Source organism: Scomber scombrus, chromosome 19 (genome assembly GCF_963691925.1).
Source record: "Scomber scombrus chromosome 19, fScoSco1.1, whole genome shotgun sequence".
NCBI classification, from domain to species: Eukaryota; Metazoa; Chordata; class Actinopteri; order Scombriformes; family Scombridae; genus Scomber; species Scomber scombrus.
In genome coordinates, this window is record NC_084988.1 from 14,057,395 (window position 1) to 14,073,155 (window position 15,761).

Genomic DNA, 15,761 nt, shown 5'->3' on the forward strand with positions numbered 1-15,761 from the left:
AGGGCAGCTACTGTATATTCCTGTGTATTGTAGTCTGTGTGCAAAAGTCACTTTGTTTGCCTTCTAATTTAATACAAATTATTAATAAAAAACATAAGAAACACCAATGTTATCATTCTTTTGTATCTTTAACTGAATCATACTGGTGAAATCATTTTAAAAGCAGCGTTGAGGTCTTAAATGCCACATTAGAAATCACACTACTACGATTATTTAAAAGTTTACGAGGAGCATTTGAAGGCAGCATGAGTTCACGCCTTCCATGGACGCTGATTGGCTCCCAATTACCAGCCAATGTTCCTGATTGGCTGATTCCCATCCATTGAATCCCCCTCCTCTAGCTTTGTCAATTTCTTGCGCTCCCGTTGAAACGACTGGTTGTTGTTACCCGCCGGGGCTTGGGAGAAGGAGAGGAAGAAGAACAAGAAGAAGAACAAGAACAAGAACAAGAACAAGAACAAGAACAAGAAGAAGTTCAACCCCGCTTAGTCAGTCGGATATTTTGGGAACACGGAGAGAGGACACCGGGCTCTGCCGAGGAAGCTTCACTTTCTCCTGTGAGGAGAGGGCGACCTGTGAAAACTGAATGGGAAGGGAGTAGTTTCGCAGTAAGGCAGGAGGGACATCCATCACCTTGTGGCGGTGTGAGCAACGCTGCGAGTCCTCCAGCCGGCGTGCGACACCGCTGCACCAGATTGTACTGGCAGCAAACAAGGGAATGACATAAACACACCCAGAGATGGTTAACTCTCCACTGAAACCTTCAAAGACACTGCTGCTGTGAAGTTTTCCATCCTAAAAGTGTACTAGTGACGAGGAGGGGATTAAGAAAAGTACTTCTTCTGTTTTGTTTTTTTATATGAGAAAAGGGATTAATTATGCCGGACCAAATCACAGTTTCAGAGTTTGTGGCAGAGACGAATGAAGATTATAAATCGCCGACTGCCTCTAACTTCACCACCAGGATGTCCCACTGCAGGAATACTGTGACCGCTCTGGAGGAGGTGAGTGAGTCTGGTGGGACTGGGAATATATTCCCCATTCCTATAAATACAAAGGCAAACATTCACTAATCTGATTTTAATCAGAAAGGCAATCTTCTAGGACAATATTTACATATGGTTGGTAATAACTTTCATTGGGTAATCAAATAAACTGGGGTGTAAAAGCATCTTTTACTTAATTATAAAGAGCTAACAGTCAGTCCAGAATAGTAGGTCAGCTCTCTTCGAAGTGTAAAGCAACTACTCTCCACTACACCTCTTCCCATGTCTTATCTTCCATATTTATACTCTAACAACCACACAAGGTCTTTTATTCCTGTGCTGGCACCATAGTGTAGCAGTTGAATTAGGTCTGTCCTTCTCTAAATGATGAGCCAGCAAGAGCAGGTGTAGCCAAGTCAGTTATATATATATATATATATGTATTGTCCAAAAATCACAAACAGAAGATGTTCCATAGAGGGTTTTACTCTCTCTGTAGACCCTCAATTAAGATAAGAAAAAGAGGAAGAGCGTCAGGAAGGGCAACTGATGAGGGATTCCTCTTTCAGGACAGTCAGACGTGCAAAAGATCTCATGAGTACAGAGCAGACATAGAGAAATAAATAAGGTGTACAGTAAACCGTGGACAATAAACAAAAAGGACAATCTACGCATCCATAGTTTTTCCAGTTGTGGTTACTATGTGTGTTTTGGGTTAATTATCATTCCCACAGTGATAGCAGGAAATGAATTACGCTGTTGCCCCAGTTTGCAGCTGCATGGCACTGTAATGTGGACAGAGAGCACTTTGTGTTCTTCCTTTAACTTGCAGGTCATCAGGAGGAAGGACACTTCCGCTTTGTTCCCTGTCAGCCCTCCGCAGCCTCCCCTCCCTCCCTCCCTCCCTCCCTCCCTCCCTCCCTCCCTCCCTCCCTCCGTTGTTATAGTTTCCCTACTTTGTGTGCTCCCTGGCAGAGCCTCGCCCTGCCTGATGGTAAAAATAGAATTTCCCACATGAGCATGGAGGTGTGTATGTGTGTTAGTGTGTCTCTGCTTTATAAGTTGGAGTACGTTTGTAAGACATTAGGTGATGTGAAGGGGGGTGGTGGGAAGGGTGGATCTTTTCCTCCCGACTTTGCAGAGGAAAAGTTCTCCTTGTCATCCAAATGGAGCCGTGACAGAAGATTTTGTGCCAAAAACCCCCTTTTTTTTTCCAAAAACACACGTCAGGATTTGTAAGATGTGCAGTGATGAGATGAATCAATGTCAGTTTTACTCAACTAATCCACACCTGGGCTAAGTGTCAACTTTGCCTTAAGCTCCCTGATCCTCCCCTTTGGTGAGGGTTGTGGCTTTATTTTTAACCTGTGTTTATGGAGGACTGAACCAGCCAGCCAGCCAGCCAGACATACACCTGCTCAGCCTGGCAGGTGCTTCAGTTTAGCACCAGACACCTTGCTACACACTGTTTCATTCAAACAATTCCTGATGCTGGTGGTTTTAAAATAGGAATTAATCTGCTTTTGGGAATGATTTCAGCAACTCGTAGAGTGGAATGTGCTTCTTTATGTAGGAGTAAGCAAATAAATGTGTATATTTTACTGTTTTTAAATAGCAGGTCAGCAGTAATTGCTGGCCTGTGAAGTTGAATTGTCGGGTTGAGAATCTAATTCAGCAACTATGTTTAGAGAGTTTTGCTGTTGAAGCTGCTGAATTGTTGTTCCAGAGACGTGGAGTAGCGTGTTGTTGTTTCACGTTGACCTCCCAGCACTCTGGCTCAGGGAACAGGCCTTATTGTTGGCACAACAAGACCTCGCTCACTTTGGTCTGTTTGACTAATTAAACACTGCAATGGACGGGGAACACTTCCACTTATTGTCCGTCGGCCTGCCTGGAATCTCAAACATACGCACACAAACATAAACACATTAACATGTACACACACGGTATTCACAAGCGTGCATATTTTAAAGTTCATTTTTGTTTTGTTCATGTTGGTCTAGACATTTCCTAAACTAAAGTCACTTTTAAAATCTGATTTCACCCTTGAGTATCATAATACGCCCACATGCTGTATATTCATGAACACCAAATGAAAATAAGAACATCAGACTGTACCGTCTTCAGCACTGTGCTGAGTTTGAAGCTTTGTGCTGATTCTGGCCTCCTGGAGATCAGCAGTTTGTTGTGTACTGTAAGTACTCTCTTTTTAGTTTTTACCCTTGATCAGATAGCTGAGGACAGGCCGATCGCAGCAGCACAGTGTTCTGTAATGCTACAGTGGGCTGATGTATCATTTAACAAGATGCCTTCAGTTTTGTGAAGTGGCACCTGTGAATTTTGATAGTGAGCTCTCTTTTGTTGCTGGCTACAACCATGTGTGGTCCTACTTAACATATTGTGTATATGAAGATGGTATCAGTTTTTAAAAATATGTATTATAAACATTTTTGATATAGTGTTTGAATAAAGGGAATTAGTGCCTTGTACCCTATTTTGGATGTGCAATGTTGCTGCTATAGTAGAGTCTGCTGGTGCATTGTTACATTTGTAAAGCAAATCCTACAATTAACCTCAAATGCATGTGTTCAGTTTTTTGTGGCCGTCACTTCTTGGCAACAGAGATGAATTTGCTAGGAAAATATTGTGATTAATGTTAATGTCAGTCCTGTTACCAATTAGAATAGAGAAATAATCACTGAGAGTACCCTCACTTGTGGACTGTATGTCTATTCAAAATGTCCAAAAAACATTCAACCAAAAGTCTAATGCTGATTAGTATACTGCAGTAGATATGTTCATACACAAACACAGCATGACTTTCATTTCACTCTATAGTGCAGCTTTAATAAATAATGTAGAAGTGAAGAGCTACTACATGATGGGGAAAAATATGTTCTCATTAGCTGTATAATTTATTTATTGTGGAAAAATCATTAATTTCCTGTCACATTCCTGGCATGTATTGTAATATGTTTTGATTACTCTAAAATCTAAGTGAACTTTATTTATACAGTGCCTTTCATTCCAGGGCAGATTTCATGTGCTTCACATAAATAAGAAGAACACACAGTGAATACAAATACACATGATTGTGGACAAGTGGAACAATCTGGCACAATAAAACTAATCAAATGCTGGAAAACAGAACGGTTTTCAGTCTACTTCAAAACGCTGTTAATGTTGTAGCACAAATGGCAAAATCAACTGTTAAGAGAAATTTGGCAAATCAGCAGTGCCATCATTAGTGATTGTTTAGGCCGTTTATAGGTCTTTCCAGTAAAGGTTTGTCTCATTCCCTTATGCTTCTCCTTCATACTATCTTATCTTGTCTGCATGAAATGGAGCATATCTAATGTTCTGTGTTTCTAAATCGAGGTTCCACTTGTGCGGAATAGCTGCAGCACTCACTCTGTTACTTTCTTAGAAATCCTTTTAAAGCAGACCTTGTCTTGTTGTTTACAGGAAGCCTTTAACCTATTAAACCCCTCAAGGAGACCGGTGTCCTCGGCCGACATTACTATCTTACAGAGGCTGTAGCTCAGTTTTAAAGCTAGAGATTCATTCTGGTATCTTATGAAACTAGAGGACCTAAAGCATCTGTTGGTACCAAACATGTCATGCTAATTTGGAAGGAAGGGGGTTAATAATGCTCCAAAGTTAGGCTACATTTAGGTGAGGGCCCATTTTGACCACTCAACCCTTTATGCTAATCCCATGTAGCTAACCCTAACCTGCAGTTTTTTGCATGTAGTATAAATTAGTTATGTTTGCCCATTCTAAAAATGGTATATTTGGTTTTTTTTCTACAAACTTTTCTTCAAAGCTGAGACTCTTGTGGCTTCAGTAAGCCCAATTGTATTCATGTGCGATGATGTTAGTTCACATTGTAGCCATTTCATTGTGGTGAGAACATTTTTTTAAAAACTTGACCTCACTGTATAAAATGACCTATTGTTACCTCTAAGATAATCACAGCTTCACCAAACTTTACAGTCACAAAGTAAAGACCTCGGGCATGGATCTGTGGTGTTCCTCAAAGTCTTTTGTTTCTTAAAGTGGTATTTTGGAGGGATTTTTGTGCATTTTTATCATTTTTTCAAGTGGTCAAAATGGGTTAAATTTGCACCAAATCGGTACGCAGGTGGTGGAGTGGGTAAGAGCGCATCCACGTACGCAGCGGACCTTTGCTGCATGTCACACCCACCTCTCTTCCGTGATTTCCTGTCTCATTACTGTCAATAAAGGTGTCTATGCCGGGAAAAAAGCTTTCAGATCATGTATAGTATAGTACTTCTATGTGTATACTGCATACTGTTGACCTGCTATGTCCTCCTGAAAATACCCAACTCCTCAAAAAAAGACAAAAAAGGCTCTATGGTCGGGTTGGGCGTGGTGGAAAAGGTTAAACACTTTAACAGGATAGGACACTCAAGCACTCAGAGGCTTTACGTTAATGGGTGAGCAATACTGTGCAATTATTTCTTCCTAAACTCTATTATATCTGACAGAAATCTTAATTAGTAGTCTTAAACTGCTGGCTATTAGAGGGCATTCAGAGAGCTTGTGTGTGTGTGTGTGTGTGTATGCATGTGTGAGTGTGTGTGTATGTTGGTAAAACCACAGCAATAAAAACCTGTTTATCCAGTAAGAGGATGTTAAGCTTTGTGTCATGACCCTCCCTTTGTGCTCCTGTGAAGCAGGGCTTTTCTTCCTCCACACTTGTGTTTAACTTTCCTCTGGGAAGACCACAGTCCACACTTTTTCAGAAATAAGAGCTCCATGATTTGGGTTTCCCCTCATAGTTTCATTCAAAATGAGTGGAGTGGCAAGTGTTGACTCCTGTAATACACTATGAATGCTATAACTGAAACCAGACTATCAAATGTTCCTTACACTTTATGTTTATGTATTGATTTTATGATTCGAGGTGACATCTCAGTTATTATGACAGTCGATGCCTTCAAGAGTCAATTTCCACTGTTGAGATATTTTGTAGATTGATTCTTCATTTCCCCCCAAAAAACAAGGTGTCTAAATTTTTGTTTTTAGTTGCAGAACAACAGTGTTTTCACAAGGTAAACCACTTTAAAACAAAGCCTATTGTGTACTCAACTTTCTGTGTCAAAAACACGAGCTCACAAGCTCCATTTGAAGGAGGCATTAGCCCCGAGGGCTGAGCTGACCTGAGTATCGATCTCTGTGAAAATGCCTCAGTGCTTTTGTCTTACCCGTGAAAAACCCACGAGGACGTCTGCAGGATGTCTGTCTGAGGCTAGAGCTGGCACACATTTTAGTCGTCTTGCTGCTATTTTTCACCTGACTTTTTCACGTGACTGTTTTTATGCTCCAGTTACTGAATCTTGCCGGGCAGACAAAGACTCCAGAAATGATGCAATCAATAAAGTTCTCTCCTTGAACAAATCTCAAGTGCATCAACTTCTAGCTCAGGCAGGTATGTTTGAGTAATATTGCAGTGTTGCACTTACTGAGGAGTTGTGGCTGACATTTAAAGCTTTAATGGATTACTAATTCTCTTGCAGAGTGGATCCGTTATTAGGATCACTGTGTATTACATCAACAGCCGGCTTTAAACGTCGACTGCATACAATGGGTATGAAACGGACCTGACTCATACAGTAGACTGCAAAAGACTGCTGAGTATTTCAGTTTGTGGCTGCAAAACAACCATCACTATTTGACATTCAAGATCTGCTCACAGTTTCACAGACAGAGACACATTATGATTCATGAAATTTATAGCTGCTTTGTAATTTACAATGAGTTGCTTGACAGGTAGAGTTCCTGCTTGTTACGCAGTCTGGGACATTCAGTGTATTTATGTGTAATCTATATGACAAGTGCTTTATAAATAAAGTTTGTTTGATTGACATACCAATATCCTCCAGTTGCTCCTGACCCTCTATACCACACTTGATGTCCTCGGTCAGTCTCGCATAACATAAACTGCCGCATACTGCAGCATTCATAGCTTAAGCTCATCATCCCTAGACAAGTCTCTATACAAATACTTAAATACAAATACAAATACAGTTCATCACAAAACAAACTTGTAGAACCTACTAGACTTGAGTTTATCGTGAATCCCTTTTTAGGTCTGTGAGAAGAGAGTTTCACAAATTGATCCCTTAAGAGACAGATGTATGTTCAAAGGAGGTTTTACCAAAGGGCATGTTTAAGTATTTATGCATTAAAACTTAGTGAAATTATCATGATTTAGTTTCCTGAGAACATGGCAGTGGTGGCGTCTTATTGGTTTACTATCCTAAGTTTTAATTGAATAATTATATACCATCTTAAGAGACATGAATATTGTAAAAGCAATATGGGATTTTGTGTGTCACTTAAGTACAAATAACCATCCACAATACTCCAGTGATTGTAGGTCAGTATCTGAAGAGAGGCATGGCATGTGCCTTCCCCCGCAGTATGTAGTGCCAGAAACCCACCCACCCACTACGCCTCCCTCTCTGTCCCATATCCCTTTGTCCAGTTTATTCATTTTTCTCGGATGAATAACGGTTATTTATAGCCAAGTCAGCTTTTCATGGGCCATTACTGGTGTTGAGGGGGTAGGCTGACTTGGTCCTGAAGGCTATCGTCATTAGTCTTCCATCTGGCTATTATTTCGTCCAACAGAGGTCCATCACACTGGCATGCCAGCTATGCACTGGTAAGGCACGTTGCCTTGCTGCTTGATTTTGTCGAGAGATTACTGGGGAGTACCTCTGGGAATGGCGATGGTATTCACAGCATGCATAGGCAACTGTTGGCACTGGCTGTAAAGGCTTTACTAACCCTCAGTCTGCTTCTCTCAGACTGTCCCTAGCATTCCTGATGTTGATGTACAATAAGATAATGAGGCTTGTAAAGTGGCAAGTGGATTCTCATTGAATTTATGAGTTTAAAAAAACAGTTAATGAGTGCCTGCTATGAGTGTCTCAAATCTCTTTATGAGACCTCTGAGCATAATCTCATGCCACCAGTTGTTTTTGGGCACATGCTTTAACTTGACTCTAACTCTCTCTTTCTGTTTACACATGATAATATCTTGTTCAATGTCCCGCTCACTCACTGGTTATTCTACTTTGTCTTTGCCTAACTGGTTGTTGCAGTACAAGACACTTGTCCTTCTCTACAACTGCTTTTTTGCTGAAACGTCTCATTAAAAGTGCAGTGATTTATGGCTGATGTGTTAACATCCAAAGGCAAGTGTGCTCTCGTAACTCTTCTCCATGTGTCAGTCTGTCAGCTTGTGTGTTGATGCTGGAGTTGTTCCCGGGCCAACGAAAGGCCTGGCCCCCTTCAGCCGAGATTCCTCGCATGGCTGGCGGGAACGGCTGTGGCCTGGCCGGGGAAAACAGCTGCCCCCCGTGGAACAGGTGGCCTGGAGGAAAGTTTTAACAAGGCTTCAGACGGTAGGATTATCGATGCAGGGACAATCCACATCTAATAGCTTTAGAGACACAGGGTGGATCTACAAGCACCCGCACACATGGCCTAAATGTGCAGTTTGGCCCAAGTGAGCAAACCAAACCCCCAGCCACTCTGGCCAGTCTTGAGTATACCACCTAAGAAGCTTAATGTTCCCTATAATTGAAAAGGGATTTCTGGCAGGATCAGTGCAGTCCTGGCTTCTGCCTTCAACCACACTCCATATCCCCTGTCCCCACTGTCCCTTGACTTTGCCTTACTGTAGTTAATGCGTCAGAGCAGGCCAAATACATTGAAGCAAAGCCAACTTCATTCATTCTTCCAAATCCTCAGTGAGAACTCTCGGTTTTTATTGTAGATGAGTTTCCTTTATTTACCCGTACAAGGAGCTGTAGAATGATGAGCAAGTTCTTCATCGTTTTGGTCTTGCATGAGGGTGCAGCTGAATATTATAGAGGCTTGACTCTTGTGTCCTCTATGGTTTGGTTAAGCTTGGGACAAAGCTGAAGACTGGCAGAAACTTACAAAAGACTGGACAGACCACCCATTAGGATTGTTTCCACCAAGTTGCTCAGATTTTAGTTTGATAGTCAGAAAGGAGCATGAATCTTCCAACAGTAAATACAAGAGAACACAACACACTGAATGACTCGTCAGTAACTCCTAGAGTTCTGGTGGAAAATCAACCTGATCTTCACGAATGAAAGCTTTTTGGCATCCTGTACTTCCACGTGGCACTTTTGAATTAATGTTGTAAGTGCCAAGACGAGACAGTAATTAGACTTTATTACATTAATAAGGCTGTATTTATTTTGGATATTTGTATTTTGTACCAAACAGTTCAATTTGCATCTTCTATGTGACCGCAATGTTTCCTATTGGATCTTTGTTTGAAATGAGAGGTGTCTTTCGACCCTCTAGGGTCTGATAGACCAGGGGTTTTGTTATCAGCCAGAGACAGGCTCTATCCAGGACCTCATTATGATGCAGCAGCCCTCCCTATGGATCTACCAGGGGCGAAGGTCATGGTCCTGTCCCAATCGATTCAAAGCCATGATCTCGCTTATCTCCCCAATGGGATTTGACTGTTAAGATGTGATTCGATCTATTCACATTTTTGTACACCTCATTGTGTGTGCGTGTATTGGGACTTGGTAGTGAATTGATTACTTTTTGTGGAGCCTATTGGCCATTGTGAGGCCTGGTAGGTCTGAAAATTTTGGATTAGAGTTGTCAAAAATTAGGGTTGAAATTTTCAGTCTTGCATGAGGAAGGGGATTGAGGTTAAAGGGAACAGTGGCTGCTCGCTGTCTTGCTCAGAGGCTAGGGGGTTGGACACTTGGGGCACAGGGGGTAAAGGGGGACATAAAGCTCTTCTCATCCATCATAGTGTCCAAGCCCAGATTGCCTGAGACGGCTCCTGTTGATTGCTATTGTTCCCAGACAGGCCTCGCCTCTTCATTAATGAACTCTACCATTGATTTGTAGTCATGGCCACTTGGCTTCGGTTGGGGCCAGTGTCGGTTGGGAGGGGTGAATCCTCACAGTTGTGTTGTCCTGCTGTCACTTTCACTCAGAGCCGATCCAGACTTCTTCTCTGTTGGTGGAACAGTTTTTAAAATGAACTCCTTAGAGGCTCTCGGGGGAGTTTTAGTCAGATTGTTTTTGACGAGCCAAATCAAATTGGTTGTCTGGTGTTGCAATTATTTGAGTTAAGGCGTAATCTAAGACTGTATTGTGTAGTGCCAAAACAATTAGTTGATTCAAAAATTTGTAAATCGACAGAAATTTTGATATCCAGATAATTTATAAAGTAAAAATATCAAACATCTGTGAGTTTGAGGTCCTCAGTTGTGGTGTTTTGTGGATATTTGCTTTTTTATAAAAGTGTAAATTGAATACCACCAAGGTGTTTGAACCTTGATTAAACAAAACAAGTAAATCAAAGAAGTCACCTTTGGATCTTATGATGGGCGTTTTTCATTCATTAAACCAAATTCTTGATTGGTTGGATTGTGGTTTAATTCATATTGAAAATCCTAGTTTCAGTAAGAGTGTTGTCTTCCATTTGTAGAACAGGCAACATCTTGAAAGAGTTTAGTTCGAATCCTCCTTTCTCTTCAAACTCTGATGCTGCACTGTTAGTGGAGTTTTCATGAAGAGACCTGGGTTCATGTCAAGTGAAACTCTTTTCAAGTCTTATGTTCCCAGCGGAGTTCAAAGTAACTTGTTTCACTGCAGTACTTTCCAGGAGAAAGCAGGTAATTTTCCCTCTGTCTCTTTCTGGCATCATCATCCGTACCTTGTGGTAACTGTTGGGCACGTTGCCTCTGGCTCCACTTCTGCTCTGACACCATGAGGTCAACACATATGACTTATATGAAAGAGCCAAAGAGAAACTCCAAGGTGAAGTCAGTTTTTCCCCCTTCAAAATGCAGCACATTTGGTCTCTATTTCCCAGCCCCTCCTTCAAACTAGTTTTTTTATCAGCCTCCTGCTACTTTATAGACTTCATTAAATACTCTCCTCAAAGTTGGGCACACCATTTTAACAGGTTTAAACATGGTGCCATCAGGTCTACACTGACTTTTTTACCTGTAGTATTTCAGAGCCTGACAGATGTGATTATTTGAAGTCTACTCATGTGCTTACTCCCTACTTTACCCTACTCCGTGATCAAAGTTCTTTGATCACGGTTGAAGAATTCAATTAATTGAATAATTATTCACCTTAGAACACTAATTAACACTGCATTAAACTTTACACTTTGTTTTTTTTAGGTTTAATGCTTTGATAAGTCTGCTGCCAAGGGGCTTCCTCTGACCAAGTATCTACACCAGAACATGTGGAACAAGCGGCAATGCAGCCGTCTGGGAAAACCAAACGTAAACAAAAGTTCGGCCGTGGTCTCTCACCTAATATAATGTGAAACGCCCCGAACAACACCTCAGCAGTTAAGATGAAAGTTTGTTTTCTCTAAAACTTTAAGCACTGCAGTTGATGTTGTCATCCCAGTGTGAGTTCTGGCAGCTTTTGGTTAAGGCCCTGGTCCAGCAGTTGTCTTTGTAGTGCTGACACTGAGGAGCTGTAAAGCACCAAGTGTCCCTGTACTAAAATACCAAAAGGTAGATGAGATGTTTGAATAACTTGCAGTCAGCTTGCTAGCACTGAGGCTTTAAGCTCATAATTCCCACAAGAGAAGTTTTTAATGTCGTTTTGGGTTCTCGCAGGTTTATGATCCGTCTCTGGTGGAAATTGGCTCACAGTGTAAGATTTCAGTAGCTTTGTGGTGCTGTGTGTGTGTGTGTGTGTGTGTGTGTGTGTGTGTGTGTGTGTGTGTGTGTGTGTGTGTGTGTGTGTGTGTGTGTGTGTGTGTGTGTGTGTGTGTGTGTGTGTGTGTGTGTGTGTGTGTGTGTGTGTGTGTGTGTGTGTGTGTGTGTGTGTGTGTGTGTGTGTGTGTGTGTGTGTGTGTGTGTGTGTGTGTCTTATGACATAGTAAAAAAGCACTCTCCTCCTCCTCCTCCCTTTCTCTGCGTCCCACACTCCTACTGAACTTGCAGGCTGGAGTTTTCCATTCTGCCCCGGGGCAGGCTGACTACACACATCTCAGCTGTCTGAGAGAACAGAGCAACCCTGCAACCATGGCCTGTTAGCGGTCGGCTCGATGGAACCCACTTTATCCAAATATTGACTTTACTCACTCAGCATGGAGAGAAGTTGTGAATGAAACACTTTAAAGGGTGTTTTCAGATTGATTTTTTTTTCAGTGGATTTGTAGTTTTGGCACCACTGAATGGATTCAAAATCAAACCTGTACTTAAGTCTGTCTTATAGTAGAGCTACCGTTGTTGTCTGACAGCTCAATAATGCAACAGTTTGTAATGTATGAACTGCAGGGAATAGCTTGACTTGAGCACAGCTTCCTCAGAGATCTGGATTCTCTTTAATGTCTGCAGGATAATTCCAGGCCCACAGGGTTGAACTGTATATTTGACATATGTTTTGAATGAGTCACAGCTTTTCCTCCGAGGATGTTGAGGTAGAAAGAAAGTGCCCTTCCTGTGTTTACTCTGACTGTGCCACATGTGGAGCTGCAGACAGCAACTCTGTGTCCGGCCTCAAGCTGGCCAGCAGAAAATACACTGGACCAAGTGACCGCTTTAACGCCACACCTGCATAAAAGCTGACATGTCTCATTCTGTAAAGTAGTGGACATGAGGGCCTGCCAAGGATGTGATGTTTTATTTATGTTTCTTGAGGGGAATTCTCCACAGAGTGGTTTGAGATGACCTGACAAAACCGTTGGCAGCCATAGAGGAAAGCAGAATTGTGCTGTATTGCACCAACTGTTCACACCAGCACTTCATTATAGCATTTCATGCTGGTATATTTGTCCTCCCTGTTAACACCCCACAGTGATGCCACGTGCTGCAAGAGGGAGGAGGTAGGGGTGGCTGGGCAACCACTGTGACAATCCCAGTGGTCGATTGTCTTTATAGCTGACGTAGGCTTGAAACTTGTTCATATGAAGTGTCATTTAACCACATTTTTTGGCAAAAGTGGTTATATTTGTTTTAAATGGCCAGAACTAGATGTTGAGGTGAAAATATGTTTAAATAGGGATAATGACCTACTCTGTTTTTGTGTCCTCAAAGGCATTCATTATGTTGCACTGTATGTTGTCTGTATTTCTGAAAAGTGATTAAAAATGAAGAAAAAAGAGACATGGCCAAATTCTGTATAAAATTTGGTAGTTTTAGGGCTGCAACTAACAATTATTTTCACTATCAATAAATCTGTCAATTTATTTTTTCTCGATTAATTGATTAGTTTGATCCATAAAATGTCAGAAAATTGTGAAAAATTAAGATCACTGTTTCCCAAAGCCCAAGGTGACATTATCCAATGCCTTATTTCCCAAACAACCCAAATATATTCAGTTTACTATCATAGAGGACTGAAGAAACCAGAGAATATTCACATTTGAGAAGCTTGAACCAGAGAATTTGGACTTTTTGTGGTTCATTTGGATTTTTATGAAAATATCACAGCTCAAGACTCATATTGTGAAGTGACGCTTATATCTAATGAACGTATATTGTAAATCTGCTTTTTGATGTGAAAATCATGAGGAAAATATAGTAGGTCTGGTTTACTGAGACATGCAGCTTCACTTTTTGCTGCTTCTATAAACAGTAACCACGTTGCTGAAATTAATAGGATTAACATGATGTCAAGTCTTGCCCAGGATTTGCACATCAAAACTGGGTCTGCTTTGTTTCAGTATGTGTGACCTATATAAGTGCTATCCCTTTTAACACACTCTTAGAAGTTTTGGTAGTTTTCTCTGTGAAGTGAAGTTTGCTTGTTTTTTCTTTTCCGTCTAACATGTCGTACCTCAATAAAACTTGGATTAAAACAGACCACTGACATCACGGATAACGTACCCACACACGCAGGAAATTAATTGGATAATTACATCCCAGACTGCTGCCTTCTTATTGCCTGATTTCTACAGTATGTGGCAGACTGTTTCCTCGCATGACTGTCGCAGGGGGAAGGCTTAAAGGGTTAGGCAAGGTTAGTAGACATGTTATGAAGCGACACTAGACATAACCCAGATGCATGTGTGTGTGTGTGTGTGTGTGTGAGAGTGTGTCTGCCTGAGATCTAAAGAAGTGTGGTGATGACGACAGTAGTACTACAGACAGGCAGGATTGCTTGGATTGTGTTTTGTTAAAATTGGACATGTATGTGCATTGTATGGCGATGGGGCCTCTGAGCAAAGCGGGGCAGCGTCTTGCCGAGCAGACATGCTGTCATCAGCAGATAGTTAAACAGCAGAAACAATGGGGCTGGGTCTCTGTCTTGTCTGTCAGTCACTCCAGCATGCAATCATCCAGGAATGTCTTTCTTCTTCAGACGGCGGACAAAAAGGAGGAGGCCGCCAGTTAAAACAGACTTGTTCGCTGGACCCACTTTTGTTGTAGCCATTGCCGTCTTAGCTTCATCGTCTATGTTCGTCTGCGATGATCCTTCTGCTCACAGTAGTTTATATATTAGTCTCAATTCCATTTGTTATGTCTGTTTGTCACACAAGCATATTACAGTGTAAAAAATTGTTTTTTAGGCAACTAATCCAAAACAAATGGCATTGCCTCACTTTGTATCCATAATTTGCTTTGCATTCTTCCGTCATAGTGAAGGAATAACAGGACTTCAATATTTAATGTGAAGGACTCAGCAAGTTGACAATGGTTGTATTGTCAGAATACATGCTGAACCCCCTTTGCTTATATCCTCTCGTTGTTGTGGTTTTGAAGACTTTGCCAAACACTAGGCTAAACATGTTGGATTTATCAGTTCTGGTTTGGGTCCTTGTAGTCAAACTTTGTGCTTACGTAACAGAGCTTTGCTGCAGTCAGTGATCACCTATTTGGAGGATCTACTGTGCTTGTGCTGTTTTTTATTTTCCCAAAAGGTGGTTTCTGTTAACTGAGAGGCCAACATCCTCAGACACGAAAATCCTTTTTAGCCTTACTAGCAGTGTGGTTTTAGGGATGGCAGTGTCAGTCATTTATACTGCATATATACTTTATCTGGGCAACTATTGGGTGGATTGCCATGAACATTGGTACAGACTTTTCATCTAGGTTCCCCATTTGATCAAAATGTAAGTTTGTCAATACTTTTTACTGAGTTTTGACCAAATACTTGCAAATGGTGATGACATTACCATCGTCTTCCATCAGCTGAGGGTTAGGGTTAGGGTTAGGGTTAGCTGTTATCAGCTGTAGTTTGTGTGATGTGCTATTTTACAAATGGTAGCATGCTAACACGCTAAACTATCTGGTCAGCATTGATATGTTAGGATTCTCTTTGCAAGCATGTTAACATGCTGACATTAGCATTTACAGTCCAGACTTGAGAGCTGTTAGCATGGTTGCAGACTCTTGGTTGGGAAGATGATGTGCTCCCTCGCTGACCGTCATAGTGGAGTGAGTCGAATTTCCTCAACATTAATTCAGTTTACAGTATCTTATTTCTCTATCACCTCTGAACTCACATTAGACAGTATCTATCTGGACTGTACTCACAGAGCTCAGTAACCTGACACACGCTACTCTGCAACTCAGGAAATGCACGACCATGAGTGAATGGATCACCGTGGAAACAACCCCTGTGACCTTGCCATGTTGTGATAGTCCTTGCAGATTGGCTTGCAGCAGATGGTGCCCGATTGTAATCACAATGATGATGATGATGATGATGATGGTGGCAACGATGATGTCACGCATTAAGATGAGGATTAGTTCAATT

At 41.5% G+C, this 15,761-nt stretch overlaps 1 protein-coding gene across 1 annotated transcript in view; it reads left to right on the forward strand.

Moving 5' to 3' along the window:
- Positions 1–792: 792 nt before the first annotated feature.
- Positions 793–15,761, forward strand: part of asap2a (ArfGAP with SH3 domain, ankyrin repeat and PH domain 2a) — a 59,829-nt gene continuing 44,860 nt past the window's right edge. The window contains exon 1 of the mRNA XM_062440234.1: positions 793–1,004. Coding sequence (XP_062296218.1) covers positions 879–1,004 — 126 coding nt within the window. The 5' untranslated portion in view covers positions 793–878. The remainder of the gene's footprint in view (positions 1,005–15,761) is intronic.